This window comes from Ixodes scapularis, unplaced genomic scaffold, assembly GCF_016920785.2.
Source record: "Ixodes scapularis isolate PalLabHiFi unplaced genomic scaffold, ASM1692078v2 PGA_scaffold5__190_contigs__length_132052651, whole genome shotgun sequence".
Classification (NCBI taxonomy): Eukaryota; Metazoa; Arthropoda; class Arachnida; order Ixodida; family Ixodidae; genus Ixodes; species Ixodes scapularis.
The window spans coordinates 65,924,297-65,947,129 of NW_024609880.1; the positions used below are offsets into that span (position 1 = coordinate 65,924,297).

Here is a 22,833-nt window from a genome sequence, read left to right on the forward strand (position 1 = left end):
AGCCACTAAATGAGACGCGTTTAGAGTATCGGCACTCTGCTCTCCGACATTGTTGTGGGCGCCGCCATTTGGGTTCGTATGCAAAGCAGACGCAACTGCCAATTGTCATGATTCAAAAATGCGACTTCCTCAGCATTAGATCCGGTGTTAGGAAGCCCATGTAATATTGCTTTGCTCTGTTGCGAACTGTTTAAACGTTTCTGGAAGACGGAAAAATGCTTCCTGTAATTTCAGATGAAGCTTCAGATAACTGGCAATCTTGATTTTAAGCCACAATATGGGCAAGGATCGTCACTCTGAAGCGTAGCTTATTTAGTGGCCCTAGTGGTACCGAGTCACCTAATGATGATAAATCACGACGAACACAACGTCGAACTGCAGGCCATCACACGTTTCAAAAAGTTATTACGGCACAAAAGTTACTTCAGTGCACATTTGTGTGGTCACACGAACTGTCCGCAGTAAAAATAAACTTATCTTGTGTTTTCACCCAGTGCTTCCGCTATTTGGGGTCTTGTTGAAAACGGAAGAACCAGCGAGATGTTTTCCCACCGTGATGGTTACAAGAGGAAAAAAACGCACTCCCCCATTGCGAGCCCGCAAGCGAACTTTTGGGTGTCGAAATGGTGATATTAGAATTAAATTAATTGCCCCTTTATTGCGATACAGATCAGTATGTAAAATAAAAACAAAAGCCTGGCGATGCTTTGATATCATGTACTAAACAGATACTTCTCACGCCAACGCAGTATGAAGTATAAACCGCCTGCAAGTGATTTGACGAGCGACGAGACAAGCGACGGCGACCAGCTTCGCTGTCGCTCGGTCAGTCGCGCGACGAGGCAAGCCGCATGACAGCTAGTGACGGGAGCAAGCGACTAAGTTGATAAGCGATGTTTTCTAGAAATCCAAAAACCGAGCGACAGGGCGAGCGACAGTGTGGAATCTCCGTCGCTCGTCACTGACTCTCGTCACTGTCCCCATCGCTCGTCTCGTCGCTCGCTAAATCGCTTGCATGCGGTTCAGCCTTAACATTTTTTAGCAAGCGATCTCTAGACATGTGATGATTTTCGCCAGACAATATCCCGTATGGTACGCCAATGCACTTATTTCTCATAAATCGGATGAGTTTTCTTCAACCTCTCATTATCCAGATAAATATAATATAAATGACATATAATTATGCAGATGATTCAAACTGTTGCAGACGAAATACTTCTGTCATTCTGCATACGTTCGTCGTCTGCTGCAGGCATCTCGAGATGTCTCGAAGACCAAAAGTTGCGGTCGGATATATTTTAGAAACAGTCGAACCTCGACAAACTTCTGTCACGGTAACTGTAAGATCGAGGTTTCATATATTTGCGTTTTCTTTTAGACGTTTTATTTTATCGTTTGAATTTGGAACGATCATTTCTTCGGGGCGAAATTCAATCTCATGTATTCGTCCATAGCAGCGCCCTTAGCAACGGTTTGGTTGAAGCAACGGCGTTACACTCAAGCGGGTTTCACATGCAGAGATTCTGCGGCCAAAATCGCTGCCGCTAGCGGCGCGGCGGCACGGATCGCGAGGTTTCATTTCACATGAGCGTTTTCTGCCTTTGCGATGGCCAATGTTGCTTGCATCAAGCAGATGCGCACAGTCGGTTACAGCGGCTTCTAACAATAAATCTAATGCCTTAGTGTTCGGTTTCCCCTTTATTGTCACCTTAATAAAACAGCAAAAGCGTTTGAACTACTATATAAACCTTGGTATTATTTGCTTATGTTTTTTGTTTGACTTCGTTGTCGCGGAGGTTGAAACCTCGGATCATCATCGGCAGCGTCACGGGCAGCGCCTTCCTCAGATATAAAGACTTCAACTGATATGGTCGACCCGAACCTCTTGGAGCTCCTTGGAGAGTTGGTATTTTCGAAAGGGGGGTATGTTCCAGTGTAGGACAAAATACTCGACAAAAGTATTTAATTTGCTAAATACTCTGGGTTGCTAGAGTGGTTTATTAGCCCACAACAACACAAAACGGGGAAAAAAGTATTGTAATGCTATTTTAAGTAGTCTAACTATAAGGAGCAGGATATTGTCACGAATGACAAATGATGAAGCGGCCAAAACTGAAGACACTAAACGTTTAATGCGGCGAACTTGAGCCCAAAACAAAAAATAGAGAAATGCTAGCGTCACACGCGTCAATGTCGGCGAATCAGCAGGATCGAGCGCTGGGGCGAGACTGACTCCGAATCGCCACTTGGAGCACCTTTTGTACCCACGTGGGTTTCTGGAAGATTGGGCGTAGAAATTTCGGGGCGTAGAACATTCGTAACTCCATCAAACGACAAGGTTCTCGAACTTACCAAAATGTCAAGTTGAAAGAATAAATAAACTAAGAGTCCGCTCTCTGGAATCGAACCCGGAGCCTCGGCGCGAGAGCCAAGCGAGGTAATCATTCGGCGATCCGTTCGCATACGTTCAGTAATCATTCGGCCACGCGTGGCAATATCGCTGATACATGTTACAAAACATTTCTGGGAAAGGAAAAAAGTCGCTTTAGCTATTTGGGGAGACGATCAGACCGTGGAACCCCAAGTGATTAACTTTAGAACTACATAGATAGGGACAACAAATACAATGACTCAGCGCACGGCTGATTTAACCGAACGCGGCGTCAGCGTTCGGTTGGCGTTCGTGTTCTGCGATGAGGGGGAGAAGGGGATCTTTTGTTACCACTCCGACCTGCATGAACAATGCAGCATGCACAGTGCCCAGCTCAGCACAAAAGCCCAAGTAGGTCAAGCTCGCATCCTCTGACGACTGCTTTTGGGAGGGATCCGGCACATAACGTCACTTCACTAATTCTTGGTATTTTTACATTACACTGTGCCTCGCGCTCTATTACAAAGAGGACATCAACATGCCCACAAGGCCTATGGGAATGTGCACAGGTCTTGTGTTGGGTAAACACCGAGGTGTGGGGTGACAAATGGGTCAGGGCGCCTCGCCAATAGTGACATCGCTGAATATCCTGTCCTGCGACGTACCTTAGACGCATCGTTTAACTACAACCCATATTCCCTATGTGGGGAGTTCACTATTAACGAACTTGGGGTAATGATATGAGTGAATGGATAACAAAGAGAACCCACATAATAGCCACAGCAGTGGTCGCACCTTCTTCAACTAGGTTGCGTTCAGAAAGTCACTCAACTGTGGGGGACATTTTGTTGGTATTTTGAGAGGTCATGCAGCTCGTAGTACGTTTCCTGTGTTCCTTGCTTATCAATGTTCGCTTATAGACAGTGTTCGCGAGAGAAATGTGTGACGGACTGACGACAAAAAAGAAAAGAAAAAAAAACCACGACGTTTTGCCCTAGCGGGGTCAAATATACAAAAAGCAAAACAATTTATTTTGTGTGTGTGTGTGTTCACTTTTCATTTTCTTCTATATGTTGTTTCCTTGACACCCAAGTCTGCATTGTTGTCGTAGGTCCTTTCCCGGTCTGCGTCGCGCCTCAGGGTAGCATCTTTACTTCCGTAAAATCACACATTTTCTTTGAGGACTTTTTGGGGGGAATCTCTATGGAAACAATAGGCGCCTTTCGGAAGGCAAGGGGGAAACCATCATTGTACGAACTTTGGGCTGAAATATGAGTCACAATCGGCAAAAAAGCGATGTTTTCACGAGCTCCACCAAAGTCAACGTAGCTAATCGGAGCTAGCAACAGGATTTGGTTGCTCGAAAGAATGTTCACGTTTGCTCGTGCCACGCCCATGCCACTTCATACCGAAATATTCGTAAAATGGCGGAATTTCAAAAATATATTTGAGATAATGAGTACAAGATACTCAGAATTGTAATTAAAGTACAGTATCAGACACTCACGATCAAAAGTATTTGTAAGATACCAAGATACTTCAAAAAGCATTTGAAATACAGTATCTTGAGTAGAGTATTTGAGATAGGCACAAGTCTGGCATGCGCACATGATCCGGAGTGTGTCCGTCTACGGAGATTGAAAGAGTACCTTTGGTCCCATTGTTCCTAAATTCTTTGAGCTGCGCGTCCCAAAGAACCCGATGCTTCGACACTTCACTGATAAGCAGTTCATTGAACTGGGCGTGATACATTTTGTCTTACTTGGTGTGACGATCTGTGTTGCAAAAGATACGTCAATGTCGCTCAGTTGTTGTCTTCTTTTGTTTTTCTCACTAGCGCTCGCACAAGCCGTTCCCGATTAGCGTCTCTTCCGCTCGCTACAGTTAGTATTCTGACGAGGAAAGTAAAAAAAAAAAGAGCCGCGTAATTCGTTGAGAAAAAAAATTCCGAGGAAGGGGACAGCAATCCTCCTCCTCCATGATCCCCTGAACAGTTCCGACGCGACTACTGACGCGAAGAAGCTCGACCCGTCCAAAAAAAGGAACCGCAAACCAGTCGCTTGAGTACTTTCTCTGCTTGTCGTCTGCCTCAAGAACGTAAAAACGCCGCCGGCTCTACCGCACTTCATCCCAAGTCACTTCATCCCAGGACCAGTTCATCCCAGATATATCATAGCAAAGTCATTTCATCCCAGGATGTTTCACCTCAAGACAGTTTATCCCATGGACAATCCATACCACGACATTTGATTCCAGAATAGTTCATACGGTTCGGCCAATGTGTCAGCTTTCAGGTACTGTTTTGCCTCCTGTCACGTGATTCTCCGCCGCGCTGTGAGTGGCCAGCGCGGAAGCTGCCGCTCTGCCGCGACGAAAAATTTTCAACCTCGTGGAACCGTGCCTCTCGGCTGCTGCGGCTGGCAGAGCGCCGCGACGGCAGAAATCGCGCCGCTCTAGGGCCAAATTCGCTGCATGTGAAACCCGCTTTAAGCCTAGTTCACATGCAGCGATTTTGGGCCTAGAGCGGCGCGATTTCTGCCGTCGCCGCGCTCGTGCCGCTCAACCGCTGGTGCTGGCCAGAGCGCCGCGACGGCAGAAATCGCGCCGCTCTAGGCCCAAAACCGCTGCATGTGAAACACGCTTTACGGTGTGAGTTGCTCCCGGCCCCTTTTATATTGGTCGCTAATAATAATCCTCAACTGAGTTTAAAATAGCAGATTTACCTATACAAGTCTTTATTATAACAACACAAAGTCATTTCTTTTTTCTTTTTTTAACTGTCACTGCAGGGGAAGGAGTTGAGGACAAATAATAAACCGATCTCATTAGCCAGTTTTGGTAGGCCACCGCTACCGCAATGTGTCGAGGAAACTTTACTCTCTCTGCACCTGCCATACCTGCGCTGGAGCGCTGCGCGAGCTGAACACGAGACGTCTCTGGCAGTCTATATCGGCCTATTGGAGCATGCGGATAGAACGAGAACAACGAGGAAGAAGACGACGGAACCTAGAGGACAAGCACCAAGTTGACATCTGGGTTTCACCGGTATGCTCGGTATCAATAGCTACGTCCTTTTCATCAAATGTTCGGCAGTCTTTGCTAAGGATAATATACCGTATGCACGAGGGGCAGGACGGATGTTGACCACCAGCCTTACCTTTCATTTGTATTCAGAGTGTGAGGTCCTCCTTTCCCCACGCCTACTGGCCAGTGTAACTTACAAAAAATATTTCTAGATTTAGCTTTATAGTTCTTCTAAACCATGGTATAGTCACAATGTTTTCCTGGTTTTCTTCTGGTTTTGATTCTTATACAGTCATGTCTCGTTAATATGGACGCCTCCGTTCCCCAGAAAAATCGTCCATAATGTGAATCGTCCATAATAACGAATCAAGGTCAAAAACACAAACATTAGGTAATAATTGTTAAAAAAAAGCATTGTTTATTTCGCAAAGAATGAGGAGATATGAGTTTGCACTGACGCTTTCGATCCCACTTTAGTGTCCAAAAAGCGCAACACTTAGGCCACTTGAAGTGCACGTTCTCCGTCCCCCTCCTGCTCAAGGTAGGCGATTGCTGTCTCCAAGCCACGGCGAGCTTCACATCGAGTAACGGTTGGTCTCTCTTCTTCATCGTCTGTTTCTGTCGGCGCAAAGTTTTCGACAAGTTGATGGCCCTGTTGAGCGGATTCACCGACAAGCTCCATGATCTGCTCGTCGCTCATAGGCTCCCAGCTGTTAGTCTCTTCGTCTATATCCAAGAATGCCGATACCTCTTCATCTGGGTTTTCCTCCCCGAGTTGTCGAAGAGCTTCACGAAGGGCTGCGAGCAGAAGTTCATCCATCGGATCCTCCACCTCCATAGCAGAGCTGTTAACAAGAATACCTGCGTGACGCCAGCAGTTCACAATGGTTTGAGGCCTCACCGCGTCCCACGCACTCTTCAGCTTTTGAAGGCACCACCTCAAGTCAACAGTTTGCCGTTCGTTGTCTTCCGCGCAAGCGATGTAGTGCCGCACAAGTTCACCTCTGTAGTGTGCCTTAACCGCGCGAATAATTCCTGCGTCCAAGGGCTGTATTTTGGCAGTCATGTTGGGTGGAAAGAACTTCAAGGTAAGGTTTCCATAGTCCGCACGAACAGAATGGCATGATGCGTTATCAACCAACAAAACAGCCCTCCTCTTCTCAGCCTTCAAGAAGCGGTCGAATTTCGCCAAGAAGATTTCAAATATCTTTCCTGTCATCCATGCTTTCTTGTTGCAATTGTAAGAGCAATACATGTTCGGGTCAAATGTCTTTCCAAAACATCGTGGTCGCTCCGCTTTTGCCACGACAATGGGCTTCCACTTGTGGGTGCCGCTTGCGTTGCACAAAAATCCCACCGTGATTCTCTCTTTGCTTCGCTTGTTTCCAGCCACAGGTTCAGATGCCAGAGTCGAAGATGGGCCCAACTTGTAAAAAAAGCCAGTCTCGTCGAAGTTGTAAATATCATCTGGAGAATACTGAGCAAGAAATTCCGCAAGCTGTTTCCGAGCACTGGCAACGGCGGCTGTATCCACGCTTCCACTCTCTCCATGAATACGGTGGCTTGAAATTCCATGCCTTCTCTTAAACCTGCTGAGCCAACCCCTTGCGGGGTGTCCCGATTAACGGGGTCCATATTAACGAGACATGACTGTATCCACCAACAGCTATAAACGCAGGACGTGTCGACTCCCGATCAATTAATTATCACTCAGCAGTCAATGAGGTTGCGGCTTTCGCCGATAAATACTCCGAAGGACAATTCAACTAAGCAAGAAGGGTAAACATAAAAGGCCGCGCACTTTTAAGTGCCATATTTTTAGTGCAACGTTATGTGAAGTCAACAAACAAATGCGAAACAGAAAGACTAAAACGCATCTGAGATTATTAGGACAGAATCTCTCGTGTAAACGGCAGCTGAAACGTTATATCCGGACGCCAAATATGCTTTCAACATTGGGTGTGCCGCGTCTGGCGTATCTGCGTGGACAGCCCTCCAAATTCGCGGCTTTCAGCGATGGCGCCACCTCGGTGTGTTCATCGCGCTCCCTACCAGGCGGTGTCACGTAAAGCGTGACGGACAGGCTACTCGCTCAAAGTCCTCCATTCTATCCACTTCAAAAGAATTGAGAGCTGGAGAGGAGGCGAGGGCCGAGGAGCTTCTTTTCCGGCGTCCCCTCTGCTAAAGGGGGAAAATGAAGGGATTGGCGTGAGGCGCTTGTCACCGACTTGCTTACACCCGACTGACGCTTGCTTACACCCGACTGACGAAAAACGTAGAAGGCAAAAACTCTAATAGTGCCCATATTTAAATAAAAAAAGAGTTGCTTATGCATAGCAGACCCGGCCTCATACTACTGTTTTACGATGATTATACAGATGGCAGCCATTTTGATAGGCGACAGTGCGTCCTATCCATAAATCGTGAAGTTTGCGAGCAATCTGGTAACAAGGCCTACGTGGCGCGTCAGCGAACGACGTCTGTTGTTGCTTGTTCCTCTGCCACCGCAGTAAACTGAGAAGACACCCGTGAACCATGGCCCGGCACGCCGGAGACGGCTACCTCCTAAAACCGCACTGCCGAAGACGCTGCCTGCGCAAACTCGACGACCACCTGACGTGTGCCGGACGCCTTCGCTGGAGCCGGAAACGCCTGCTCGCCCTCGTCGTGGCCCTGGCTCTGCTGGCGCTGCTCTGGCACCTCTGGTTCTACTGCCGGCGGGACTGGTCCAAGGACACCTGGGTGACCTTGGCGCCATCCAGACTGCACATCTACTCGGCCTGGGCCGAGCGCAGGGGCCCCGTGCACGGCGTCAGGGTGGTGGCCATGCTTGCCTCGGGAGGGGCCCTGAGGGGAAGACTGCTCTGCACGTTGGCCTACACCAACTACTCGCACGTCCAGGTGGGCTCTGGTGTCGTGGGAAGCATGTGGTACGATGGCTGCATGTGCACGCTACAATCAATAGTTTCCGTTTACCGCTGGCCATCGTTGAATTCATTGATACCGAACGTGTGCTGCCAGGTTTAGAACAAAATGATCCAGGACGATGCACTTGCTGAAAAAATGGTCCCCGTCAATATGGTCCCATTTAAAAAGGCCCTGGACAAAACTTTTTCCAACTGCAACCCTGACAAAATTATCTCAAGTAAATATTTTGATAGACTAAATTATCAATAATGTTTCGTGTTAATTTCTACTCAGAAGAATAATTCAAAACATGATCAATATATCTTCAATCGTAGGTATAAAAAAGTCTTACAGAGTCCTTCTAACTGTCGGCTCCATGTTACTAGTGAGTTCAATACCGAGGGATACATTCATGAATCCTGAAGTTACTTTAGGCGACCTGAGTGATCAGCGAATTATACCCATGGCTCCATTGTCACATGAATAAACAAATAAAAATTGAATTCACGAAGGTGATAGTGGGCAGACGAACAGCAATCCACAAAACGTTTGGCGGGTTTCCAAGGGACAGTGGACTAGGCTTCAGTCAAATGGTCAAAGAGATTAACCTAAGTGCATCCACTTCCTCCGCTGGTTTTATTACAACACAACCTAACCTAAAAATTAATAAGTGAAACTGAGCGGTGCTAATATTTCGTAGAATGTTTTTGTACGCACCAAGTTATTTTAGAAGTTGATCACGAGAAACAGCCAAAATGGTGAAAGACTCGTGCTGTTATGAGTAATATAGTTACACTAGATCACTACTTCTCTATATTTGAAGCATGTTTCCTTGTACATGTGTCCCAACTAATGGTTTGATGTATGTTTCAAAATATAATAAATGCACTTAGAAATGGCGGAAATATTATTTCAAATGTATTTTCTAAATACGTTTTATGTGTGTTCAAATTTAACCAAGTACAATAAATCGACTAAACCCAACGATTATAAATGCAATGTCGCAAATTTCAAAAAGTACCATTTACGGGGCCATATTGACCTAGATCAGTTTTGACCCGAACTATTTTCTTCGAAATTATTATGTTCAGGAACATTTTATCCTGATACCTGTGCTGACGGCAAGTTTACACAAGGCTTCCGCGATGAGTGTTCGACGCCGTCAGAACTGTTCTTCGAGATTGACGATATGTGGGAGTTTGTTTTGATAAGGGGCTGTGAACGACGAGCTTTTCTACTTTTTCCTGACGAGAACAACAAGTTCGATGGGGCGAAATTAATACTGCAGAATCTATGAGCTCAGCAGCAAGACCCCCATAATTGCAGCTGATGTAAAGTCAGCGCCACTCATGTATTGGCGGCAGTCTGTTTCGGTGACACCATCTTCCAGTTGCAGCCTGTGACTTCCCGACCAGGAATGTCGGCAACTAAAACACTCAAAAGCCGTGATCCTGTTGACCTATGCCATGAGTTACGATGATCAAGTTTGGTAGTGTGTGTACAATGCTCAAAAGCAACACCATCAAAGTTGATCGACGCTTTGACTTTACCTCTTTTCTATACATGAAAGCGGATAATATCCCACTAATGCCGCTGAGTCCCTGCCTTCGCTGCCTGGTAGACGGACACAAACAGATCACATAGGCAGCAGGATCACATAGGCTTCATCGTACAGACCCTTTTCTTCTCAAAAGCCACCAGGTGCTGCTCCAGTCTTTGACGCCCCAGCTAACTTCCGGTTCATGAAAAGAATGAACAAAGCCCACTTTAACACCGCAGTTTGAAACGCCGATGAAACATCTAACCGCCAATTCTATAGACGAACGCCAAAAGAACCAAGAAGCACGATATCTCTTTAAATTTTTCGAATATTCTTGTAAACCAACTGGTCCCTTCCTAGACGTTAAATCGTACAAACCAAGACCCTCGTTAAATCTCCACCTTTGCTCTATGTGTAGCATTTATGCTTTCCAGCACTGGTAACATAAACAAGGTCCACAGGCTTGCAAAGAAAGAGCGGCCGGAAGTCGCTTGGGACGCAAGCAGTTCGTGTTTGTAAGCACCAAAGGGTTCTAATTGAAAGCATTCTTCGCCAAAATGAGCGTCTTTAACACTGTGTATCAATCAACTTATCAATAGACCTATTGCTATATTACCCAAGTATCAAGGAGAATGCCGGGATTAGTGTTCCACGCGCCGCACGTGCTGGCCTCAGCAGTAGTAATTTTTCTAAAGCAAATACCTAAAACAAATGGCATCTTGCACGCGCGTTCGTAAACGCTTTATATTGGTTATTTACTTCGAATCTTTTATACGGGGAAGGCGTCCGCGTGTGGCGCGTGGAACACCAATCCCTGCATTCTCCTTGACGCTTGGGTAATATAGCAAATGGTCTATTAAGGGGTATCCACACGAAGGAAAAATCCGCCACTTTCCTCCACGGATCGCGCATCACGTGAGACATACGTCATCCCTTTTTGACGCCTCGCGGCGCCGTTCTCCCGTTCTCCTCCGTTGCGTAGGCGCGGAGGCTTCGTGCTGTCAGCACGAAAGCTCCGCAGGTGCACGTGGCGGGGCCGGGGACGGAGTTTCCCGGGATGTTGACGTCACGACATCCACCCGCGGAGCTATCCACACGAAAGAGAACTCCGCGGACGGATGTCGTGACGTCAACATCCCGGGAAACTCCGTCCCCGGCCCCGCCACGTGCACCTGCGGAGCTTTCGTGCTGACAGCACGAAGCCTCCGCGCCTACGCAACGGAGGAGAACGGGAGAACGGCGCCGCGAGGCGTCAAAAAGGGATGACGTATGTCTCACGTGATGCGCGCTCCGCGGAGGAAAGGAGCGGATTTCTCGTTCGTGTGAATACCCCGTTATAGCCGATTCACGCGACGGACCGAATCGCGATTTTCGCCCGCGGACCGTGCACCACGTGACCGGCACGTCACCGATTCCTGCGATCCGCGCCTCGTCCGCGGAGGCGCGGACTGATAAAGTCGAGCGCCTTTTTCACTGGCGGACGTTTGGCGGCAGATTGACTTGGAAAGCGTTTAGTCTGGCAACGGTACATTGTTTTCTTGGTTTTTTGCTTCTGGGCGTTCAAAACAAAATGGCGCATCGTTGTGTTTTGTGCGTTGTTGGTTCATTTTGACGCGCTATTCTTGGTTCCACGAGTGAAAGAAACTTCAGAAACTTGTCTGGCTGACGCGACGCAGGTTTCGGTACTCCTCCGGGTCCGTGTCAAGAAGCTCCCGTCAAAATTTGTCTAGCACGCCGCGGTAATTCTTGCACGTCCAATCAGGATTTCACAGAGCAAGACCTCTCTTGTAAGTTGTGAATGTGGTGTGCTTGAGTGTTGCGCACGAGCGCGGAGTGCGTGAAGGCATCTCCAAACGCCCCTCCGCGAGCCCAGAACTTCGTCGCGTCTACGCCGAGGCTTTCTCGAGCAGGACCATGCTTGTGTCACTGTCATGCTTTGGGTTAGTAAAATTGGTGGCGCTTGATGCGAAGCCTGCCCCGGTGTTTTGTCTCGATCTGTGCGTAACAGCAGCGTACGATTCTCAATCGCTGTAGCAAACGTCGATTTCTCTCTTGGACAACGGTGCCACGGTGCGATGTTGGAGTTTCGTGGTACTGTGGGGTGGCGAGCTGGATCGGTCCGTCCTCGCTGGCGTCTGCTCGTCGACTCCCTCGTGTGGATGCGCTTGGGAGACGGATGAACCGCGCATATGTCATCACGTGATCAATCCATCCGCGGATCAGTCCGTCGTGTGAATCGGCTATTAGGCGTACCTCCACAGCTATGTTGAAATTATGCTGTTATTCTTGAGTATTTCAAGACAAAGAAATTGTTTTTTAACGCCGCCAAGCCCCGACGCCGCATACGGTAGCAGTACAAAAATGTGCGATTGTTTCGCCGGTGTGTGGATAACGAAATCTGGGTATACAAGAAATATCTTTAGCAAGCAATTTGACACCGCGACTTTCGATCGCCTCGCCTAAAATGGAACTATCAAGGAAAAACTGCTCATTCTATGAACCAAACGGAAACCTATACTTTCCCAAGAGATAGTTACTTTAGATCCCAGTAATGATATAAAAACAGTTTTTTTTTCACAAGGAGCACATATTTGTATTTAACCATATTTTACTATGTGCATCCGGCGATTCTCACATGGTCACACAAACACCGGGTATTCAAAAAAATGAAATAGAACACACGAGTCCCCGGAAGGCGAGAACACTGGAAGTTCTATACACTTCAAGAATGACCATGCATTACTAGCATCCCGACTTTGGTATCGGTTTCCTTAACATTGCTGTGCTCCCAGTCAAGATAGACGGATTGTAGTTTGACCTTTCGCAGCAGCGCGCGTGGTGATCACATAAACAAGGACAGAAAACCACCCCTGACGCGTCTGTCATTTTTCACCTTGCCCGGAAGATAACAGATACGCCACATCCATCTAATAACAATTTCGGCAGTTTTTTTTTTCTTTTTTTTTGTATTGTGTTACAGGTAATTTTATTAAATGCTCTCTCTACGGCGTCATCTTTTTCGATTGCAGCGCTATCTACATACATCCGCGATTGCAACAGAATCGTAGGCCTAAAAGAGAAGAATTGGCATGCGCCAGATACCGATAACAGACGACAAACCGGCAGTCCTCCACCGGCAATTCAACCAATTGCTGAGTATAGAGACTGAAAGGGCACCCGTCGTTCTCATCGTTTGAGCAGTTCCGGTGAGCGAGCACTACCACCGGAACTGCCCAAACATGGCAACCCATTTCCTTTCCCCCTCTCCTCTCACCCTATTAGAACAGTCTTATACACAATTCTACTAGATTGAGAGGTATTTTCTTAATCAATCTGCGTGCAGGGCTGCCCAAATCACAGGTAGGAAGAGAGAAAGAGAGAAAAGTAGTTTTTATACGCATTTTAAGTGACGGGCAAATCTTCTAAAGGGAGAAAAAAAACGCCACGTCTGTGACACACAAAAGAGGGTTCGGTTAAGTTTTTCTTCTTCTCTAACACAGCACCTTGGGGTATGCTCTTGTATCTGTACGTTTAATAAAGGTTGAAACGTACTTCGCCTCTGTCACAATGATATTCCCGAAAAAGTCGTAGCGTTTGCTCTTCGTCACTTTTACGGCGGTAAGACAATTGCAAACATGGCGCCCCGACTGGCGCCCCCATAAGTGCAAGCACGTGCAGTTCGCGCGTGAAAATAGCTTTGGCAGGCTTGAAATTGCAGGGACTTGTCCTCACGAGCAGAGACATGGCGGCGGCCAGCGGCCTTGCTTGTAGTAGTCTCTATGAGAGATAACCGGCGTCCTTCGGCACGTGCAGGTGGTGGCCGCTCGAACGGAGCCTCTCTGGTGGACGGGCAACGCCCTGGACCCGGGCTACGTGCTGTGCTCGGGCGACCCGCAGCTCGAGGCCGACGAAGTGGGCCTCCGGCTCGTCGACACCGTCCGCGTCCATTGGCTGCCGGTGACGCACGCGTGGAAGGAACGCTCTAACGGCGGCAACGGTGACGGAGATGGAAGCATAGCCGCCTGTGTCCTGTCCAGGACAGGCACCGTGAGTGACCTGAAACTCGCCGAGTTCGTGGCCCACTACCTGCTTCTCGGAGTGGAACACTTCCTCTTCTACAACCAGACAGAGACGCGCCAGGCGAGGCGCTTTCTGGACGCCGTTGTTGCGGTGAGTGACGCTCGGAGACACCGTTTCGAGAATGGTGCTTAAACGCCTGTTCGACTGCCGTATTTAACCAATGAAATCTAGAAGACAAGCAAACACCAATGTCGCTGTCGTCGCAGCGTCCAAACTCGCTGCTGCAAAAGCTTCCATTCGCTGTCGAGCTGAGAGTAAGCCACAGCGGAACAAGCGCCTGCCGTGTCCACCTCCTCCGGTGTGCCAGAGCCAGGTTCGCAACAGTCAAAAGCTTGACACTTAAACGACGTCGTCAAGGGGAAATCGATGGTCCACGTTTGATAACTGGGAAAATAACGCCAGTCGGAGACGAGCCTTACCGCAGCTTGAGGAAAGTCACACAGTAATTAACTTCCAGCGTCCTCTATACAAAAGGCCAACGCTGTTTCAACACCAAGTATGACGTTTCACATGTCACGTCTCCACAAACGCTGTTCGCTAGACTGCCTTGGTAAGCCAGAGCGAGTGGATTATCTCCACGTAAAATCATCGAGAAAGTAGGCTTAGCGTAGTAGCCGAAAGTTTTACAAAGCTTCCAAGAAATTTTATATATTTGCAGTAAACGACAAACAGCCGTACTCTAAGCTGTTTGTTAATAGTGCCGCCTTCCGCTGTCTATACTGGAAAGCTTATATAATACGTCTATTATCTCGGTAGAAGTTGTGTTTCGTCTGCTGATGTAATTGAGACAATCGCTGCTTTTGTTTTATAATTAAGGACGATGCGACCAACGGTAATAAACTAAAGTCAGTTGACAAGCTGGCAAGAAGGGCTGGCGCCTTGCTTGGTGACGCTGGCTACACTATCAACCACCCTTTGAATAGAAGCGGCGCAGCCAGTGGAACTTTGGGTGCACATTGCCTGCAGTGGGAAGGGATTCTTTTGAGGTTCTTAGAGCGAACATGAAGTTTGCGCAAACATTTGCGCATAAAGAGCATCGTTCGAAAACGGCCCTTCTCCGTTGCCCGTGGGCGCGTTGTGCCGCTCGTGGCGCTAGAAACGCTATGCCGCCGCAGAGCCGTGTATAGAGAGAGTTTGGTCAATGGGAGGAGCGGGCACAGCCAGGGCACCGGACGCAGATAGAGTGCGTGGCATGCCCTCTTGGGCAGCCAGAGGTCTAAAAGAATCCCCTGGCGGTGGTAGCGAGAAACAGTTTTAATAAGAGCATAAGGGTTAAATGTAGTAACTCTTCCTGGTTGAAAAGAAGGTGCACGTGATATTTCAATTATGATCGTGCAAAAGAATATAGGAAACGAATGCGCCGCTCGAACTCTGTTTTGCTCAGACAGAGTGTGACCGTTCGAGCGGCAGATTCCCGACCCTCAGCGCCTGGCGTGCGGATTATGTCGATTGTTCTGTTAGTCGCGCTCCTCCACTATGATTGTTGATGGCCGTGACTGAAACATCACGTGCACCATACTTTCAGTCACAGAGAGTTAGTCCGACGCGCTTATTATTTTCGTTTCTCCTGGCCAGGATAATATGTCCAGCTTCTGGTTGGCAACATACGAATTTGTGAAGACGCCCTGGAACACGTCCAGTCAGCTTTCTGCCAATGGTGTCTCCTCATTTGCCTCCTATACTTCCCAGTGAATGGCCAAACTGTCTGTATATACGGCGCTGTCCGCCCGTACGTACATGCCCGCTTGCAGGTAACTAAGAAGAATCGTTTTCTAAAACCGCTCTTTTCTGGGGCCTGTCGACTGATAGATCCAAGAAAATGGTGGCAACCGAAATTGCGTAACAGAAGGGCCGTAAGCCGCTGAAGTTTAGGAATCCAGATTTGCGGTTACTTCCATGTGACATCTGACTCCCTTCCGTGTGTCAGCGTGGACCAAAGCACAATTAATCACTTGCGACCATTCCATACGAGTGACCATAATCTTACTCGGCCGTCTTGAATCAGTGGCAGACTTCACGAGCACCGCGTGACTTGGCCCGGACACGCCCTCAGGTTGTGCGCAGATTCTCCCTATAGAGCCAGCAGCAACATTCACTTGCGCCTGCTTATCTAGCACCCCTAAAGTCCACAAACCACGCTTTCCCCTTCGCCCGACCCAGAACCGAAGTGAGTATGTAGACAACAACGAAGCAACTGGCTAAACGGGTTTGAAGCTAACCAAATCTACTGCCGTGTACTGTGTTGAGGGGTCAACGTGTAGCGAAGTCTTTTCGCTAGCTCGTCTTTGATCCTCACTCCCCCCCCCCCCCCTTTTTTTTTTTGTGGTACAGGTGAACTACTTTGATGCCCAATACCTGTCGTGGAGTCGCTCGGACGCCCGGGACTTGCTGCCTTACGAATGCGCCCTGCGCATGCGGCACAAAGTCAGCGTACTCCTCGTCGTCGAGATGAACGAATTCTTGATCTTGGACCCGGCCGGTCGTGGGTGGCGACCCGCACACACCACCGGACGCCAGCTCGTAAACCTGCCCTGCAAAAACTTCTGCAGGCAAGTGCGTCTGCAAACCCTCCGAGTTTAAGAGCTTTCTGTGAGAGGGACCTGATCACTTCTAAAGCTTTGCACGGGAACCCTACATGGACCTCTCTCGCTCGTGTTCGTGTTGAGCACACCGGATGACGTCATATGTCACGTGACGTCATAATGTCCCACGACCTCACGTCACATTGTCACGTGACGCCACAGTGTCATGTGATGTGACCTCACCACCCCCCCCCCCCCCCCCCTCCGATGAATTTGGCGGAAATATACCTCCGGCAAAAAAGAAAAATGAAGACATTAAGTGTTTTGGCATTTGTATCGCATTTCACGGAATGTCTAAGCAAGGTGGTTTCTATTTAGGACAGTTTATCGTTAAGACGGAAGTTTGACTAAGTTGGGTATTCATAGTAAAGACGCACACGCAAAGGACTAACATGAACAGATACATTGCCGCGGTATGCTCTTTTTCGTCAGTGTCCGTCTACTTCTTCCGCTGTCCTTGTCTATCGCGTGCTCTTTCAATACTTATTCACCCGTAGTTGCCGCTTCCTCACACGGGTTATGCGAGTGTGATAAAGAACGGTGGCACTATAAAAATGTGTTTCCAGAAATGTATGTGTTTTGTTTAATCAAAAATTGTAGACGCATGAGCTAAAAAGTCATGAAATGTTACAAAACATTTTGTTAAGTAAAAAAAATCCAATTTATTTTATACATTTTAGCAGATTGGGAAACAAAATTATCAAGTAAGCACGCTGAGAACCTTAGCTTCTTTTTATAATAAATTCCTTTGGCTCGTCGTTTCTGACATTATTTTATGTACTCCACGCAAAAGACAGGAATCGCATCGCCCCTTTTATTTACTCTTTCCGAGTTTGATGACGCTTCGAAAAATGCGGGCCTCACTCAAACGCGCGCCATGTATTTCAGATGAAGCAGATAGAGCACGACCTTCGCGGAGTACTCTTTCTCGGCGGACCGCTCGTGCGTTGTTTAAGATGCTCGATTCGACGAGCAAAGGTTACGACTTCGTCGATACCGCGTTGCAAATTCTAGTCTAATTCAGGAGGGGATGGGAACACTAAATTATTTGTTTCGGTCTGCATCTCCGCGGACGTGCCCTCAATCCAAGATCTAGGATACATTAGCGCTAATTTAGAACCACCGTATCCATGAGCACCGGCTACCGTTTCGCGCATGCGGTTTCCACCTGTCGAACAGTCGAACAGAAAGTTGGTTGATACATTTAGGGAAAGGTAAGAATCGAAAACGTGTGCACCAACACGCGGCCCCGGTGTCAAGGTGCTGCGGTGGCGCTGCTGTCGGCACAGAGCATGCGCAGTAACTTCACTTCACGCGAATCTGGTTTGTGTGCACGCGCAGCACCTGGTGTGGGCAAACACTAACTCGCATGTAAACTGTATGTCGGCCTGTACGCCGTCCGTGAGCAATCTCGCATACGTTTTTACGTTTTCCTTCGTTGGATGTAGATTTTTCTTTTTTGTAAATTGCGCAAACTGCAAAACTTTACAGCACGCAGGCGAGCTGGGTGCTCTCGTGAAGCGAACAGGATGACTAATGGGGAAGTGTATTCTATACCCTGTTTCATACTTATTGTACAACGCTGCCAGCCACCGGCGCGAGCGTGGAACTTAATCTCGTTTATAATTTCCACGCGTTCTCGCGCAAACAAAACCTTAGATAAAGCGACGCGCTCGCACCAGTAACTTTGACAGCGTTGTATATTAAGTATGAAACGGAGTATAGTCGATACAATTATCCGTCTTGAAGCTTCTTTGCCTGTTTTCCTTCACTTTTAAGACTGAGTACGTTTAAAGGCCGAGTTTCATTCAAAAAGCCGTTACACTCCAGCGTAACGAAAAGCCGTTACCATAATCGGGTATCGTTATCGGAGGAATCGGAACGATCTGCTAAAACCCCCTATTCGGGAGTTTTAGTCAGACTTGTACGTAAGGCGTTACAAGTAATGGATGACTTGTAATCAATTACATTTTACTGTAATTTTGTAACGCTTTATTTCCTACCTTTAAGAAGTAACTAACTATGCAATAGAATTACTTTTTTGTTGTAATTGATTACGAAATTGCCCATTACAATTTCTTTAATTTTTTTTTACTTTATTTTTTGAGGGGCTGGGGGGTAGATGAGTTGGAGTTACTCGGCTCTGGGCAATGGTCTTTTTTTTTTTTTTTTCTTTTTCGAAATTATTAAGCACGGGACCTCGAAGATTAGTAGGCCACTTCACTATGCTTCGTTTCCTGGGTCCTTTTTTTTTCTCGTAACAACTGAGCGCGAGACCCCAAGGATTATGCTACTCTGATCAAAAAGAAGTTGAATGTAAAGTAACGTGGGAAGTGATCAATTACTTTTGAGCAATTTCTGGATTACTATTTGAGGCTGTAATTGTAATTGTAATCGGGTAATTTTTACATTGAAGTAGTTGTAATCGTAATTGGTTACTTTTTTTAGTAACGTGTACAAGTTTGGTTTTAGTAGATCGTTCCCATTACTCCGACAACGATATTCAATACTCCTCCAACGCCTTTGCACAGGCACCTTACTACATTGGGGATCGTCATCGGAGAAATCGGAACGATCTACTAAAACCCCCTATTCGGGACCTTTAGTAGATCGTACACATTACGCCGATGACGATATTTGACACTCTGCCGACGCCTTTGCGGAGGCACTTTACCATCATCGGGTATCGTTATCGGAGGAATCGGAACCATCTACTAAAACCCCCTATTCGGGAGCTTTAGTAGATCGTTCCCATTACTTCGATAACGATATTCGACACTCCGCCGACGCCTTTGCGCAGACACCTTACCATCATCGCGAATTGTTATCGGAGAAATCGGAACGATCTACTAAAACCCCCTATTCGGGACCTTTGGTAGATCGTTCACATTACGCCGATAACGATATTCGATACTCTGCCGACGCCTTTGCAGAGGCACCTTACCTTCATCGGGTATCGTTGTGGGAGGAATCGGAATCATCTACTAAAACCCTTATTCGGGACTTTAAGTAGATCGTTCACATTACGCCGATAATGATATTCGATACTCCGCCGACGCCTTTGCGGAGGCACCTTACCATCATCAATTATCGTTATCGGACGAATCGGAACGGCCTGCTAAAGATCTCTATTCGGGAGTTTTAGTAGATCGTTCCCATTACGGCGATAACGATATTCGATACTCCGCCGACGCCTTTGCGTAGGCACCATACCATTATCGGATATCTTTATCGGAGGAACTGGAACGATTTACTGAAACCCCTATTCGGGAGTTTTAGTGGATCGTTCGGATTACTCCGATAACGATATTCGACACTCCGCCGACGCCTTTGAGCATGCGTCGTTTTGTCATCGGGTATCATTATCGGTGCAAACGGAACGATCAGCTAAAACTCCATTATCTCCACGCCGATGCAGAGAAGGCGACGGAGCTCACGGCCTGCGCCTGTCACGCTCTAAGAGGCTCAAGGAGATGGGCAAGTCTCGGCTGGTTGTGGCGCACTTGGAGACTCTTCTCAGTGGCAGCGTCAAGGCCACCGACGGAGACCAGGGTGTACTTCACAGGTCCGAGAACGTACGGCGAACTAGGCTGACGAACCTTAAAGGAGACCCTCAATGCTCCTTTTACACACTGGCGTTTGATTAGAACCGACTTCCACTAGACCGTTTTCAAACCTTTTGTGACGCCTTACGACTGGTTGCGCTGCAACGGAAGCGGTAGTAAGCCGTAAGCTTAAAAATCGGTTTTTAGCCTCCCTGGTCATAAACAGTTGCAACTGTGTAAACGGGCCTTTCCATGGAGCGTCGGTCTCAGAGGGTGGGGGGACCGCTTTTACTCTACACCATAAGGTAATTTATTTTTTATTTAAAAAAGGGCATATAATATTTTCTGCTTTAATTTTTTTTTTTTTTTTTACGCCTCGTTCTTGGTGAAATGGCAATTACCTTTTTTGTAACGTCACATCCGCCCGCGATGTTAAATTTTTGAGTGACGTGACATATCGTTGCAAAGCAGCCGCCCCCCCCCCCCCCCCAATCAAGCGTCACCCATAAATCCGCCCCAGCGTACAGAAATGCCATGTATGACCATATCAAGCATTGCGGAGATAAGGCCATATACGGCCATATATCTATTACCACCTTAACATTGCGCGTTTCTTAAAATGGACATGAAATCTCTGTTGCTGTGGCGAAATTTCGATAGTAACTGATTTGTCTCAAAATTGGTTCTAAGCATTAATAAACACATCTGAACTAAGTGTTGTAGGCATTAGCGAAAAAAAGGAATGAAATACGTTACTCGCAGAGGTCGGCCTTTTAAGTCGCCCTCACTCACCCTCACAGCTACATTCACCTTCAGCCCCTCACTCACCCTCATCCTCACAGTTTCACTCACCTTCAGCTCTTCACTCACCCTCACTGATCCTCACGGCCCTCACACCCCTCACGCACTCATGGCCCTCACGCCAGTCACGCACTCACCGCCTCACAACCCTCACGGCCCTCACGAAGTTATTACCTTCACGCCCCTCACGCACTCATGGCCCTCATGCCCCTCATGCCCCTCACGCACTCATGGCTCTCACGCACTCACGGTCCTCACGCACTCATACCCTCACGCCCCTCACACGCTCATGGCCCTCACGACCCTCACGCACTCACCACCCTCACGGCCTTCTCGCACTCATAGCCCTCACGCCCCTCACGCACTCACCGTTCTCACGGCCCTCACACATTCATACCCCTCACGCACTCATTGTCCTCACGCCCCTCACGCCACACACGCACTCACCGCCCTCACGTCCCTCACGCACTCATGGCCCTCACGCCCCTCACGCACTCATGGCCCTCACGCTCCTTACCGCCCTCACGCCCCTCACTCACTTACCGCCCTCACGGCCCTCACGCACTCATACCCCTCACGCACTCACGGTCCTTACAGCCCTCACAACCCTCACTCACCTTCACCTCACCTGTGAAGATGAGGGTGAGTGAGGGTGAGTGAGGGACCCGATAAGTGAGGTTTGCCGAGGTATGGTTACTCGCTACTTGCAAAATAAAAGAACGTGTTACCGACCTGCATTACCTCAAAATAAAAGGAACACGTTGCCGTTACCGTTACCGATAGAAAGTAACTCACGTTATTTTTGCTTTACTTTTTAATCATAAATTGACGGTAACAACGGTTTCTTTTTTCTCTTCTTTTTTTTCTTTTTGCGACAGTGTTTTTTGACAAAGAGAAAAAGGGCAGGTACGTTGGGGTTTTTTATAAAGTGGGACTTTTTGAGTTGGGAAAAGACAGGCGAACGTTTGAAGGCCCGTGTAATAAGTGCAATAATTAATGACTTTGCACCTATGCTTCGTTTGAGTTTAGAGGGACCATTAAATGAATTTTGGGATGGGATAACTTGTTTAGATTTGGATTTTCTTAATCCCATATTGTTACTGAGCCAAAAGAAAGAGGGTAGAAAGTCAAAAGCTTACTTTTCGTGACGTCAAGCTAGAAATTATAGCGGACTATTTCTTCCCGCCTTTCCTTCGGTAGCTCTCCACCGTTTCACTGTGATGCGTCAGCGGTGGCCAAGCACGTCAGCCGAACCCAGTTCACCCATTGGACACGAGAACTACGATCGTTTACAATAACTTCATCGACGAATATTTGGGTTCGCGTTTGTGGCCGATGAATGATGTACCGTGACAGCACTTATCATCACTTGCGAATGACTAATTCCGTGGTGTGCTTAAAAAGCACGGTGGAAGCTCGGAGTTATTTCATCCGGTGCCCAAGCACGTCACGACCACGTGGCTTCTCATTTCGCTTTTGAGCTGAGGATTAAAGATAAGGAAGGAGAAGTTGAAAAAATTATTTTATGGTCACTTTAAGTACGGAGGCAGCCGACGCTACGAGCTTATAGGGCCCATCAAGTAGAGTCAAATGCATCCGCAAGTCGCCGGGCCTTCTTGCTTTGTTTATGATTGGCTCAGCGATGATAGAACATATACAAAAAAATGGGGATAATGGTGCTCTTTTGAAGCTGTGTGATTGGTCCCATCGGCTGGTAGCGTCGGTTACGTTTGGCCTGAAGGTGAAACGAAGTATATATAGAAAGAAGAAAAAAAAAAAACTTAAGTGCACTTTTTTCAGGTCTTGGGAAGTAGTGTAACGAGTAACCTAACTACGTTACCCGTTACTCGAAATAAGTAGCCTAAGTGCGGTACCCGTTAGTTTTGAAAAATGTAGCGAGTACGTTACTAAAAAAAGTAACGCGTTACCGGTAACCCCATTGCTTGTAACACGTTACCGCTTTCGAATTGTGAGCCACAATAT

The 22,833-nt window shown here is 47.6% G+C and overlaps 1 protein-coding gene and 1 pseudogene across 1 annotated transcript; one reads left to right on the forward strand and one right to left on the reverse strand.

Moving 5' to 3' along the window:
- Nucleotides 1-5,891: 5,891 nt before the first annotated feature.
- On the reverse strand, nucleotides 5,892-6,650 carry LOC120847350 (tigger transposable element-derived protein 6-like). The gene has a single exon (XM_040219060.2). The coding sequence runs from the start codon at nucleotides 6,648-6,650 to the stop codon at nucleotides 5,892-5,894; it is 759 nt and encodes a 252-aa protein (XP_040074994.2).
- Nucleotides 6,651-13,621: 6,971 nt separating this feature from the next.
- On the forward strand, nucleotides 13,622-20,151 carry LOC121048123 (annotated as a pseudogene).
- The last annotated feature ends 2,682 nt before the right edge of the window (nucleotides 20,152-22,833 follow it).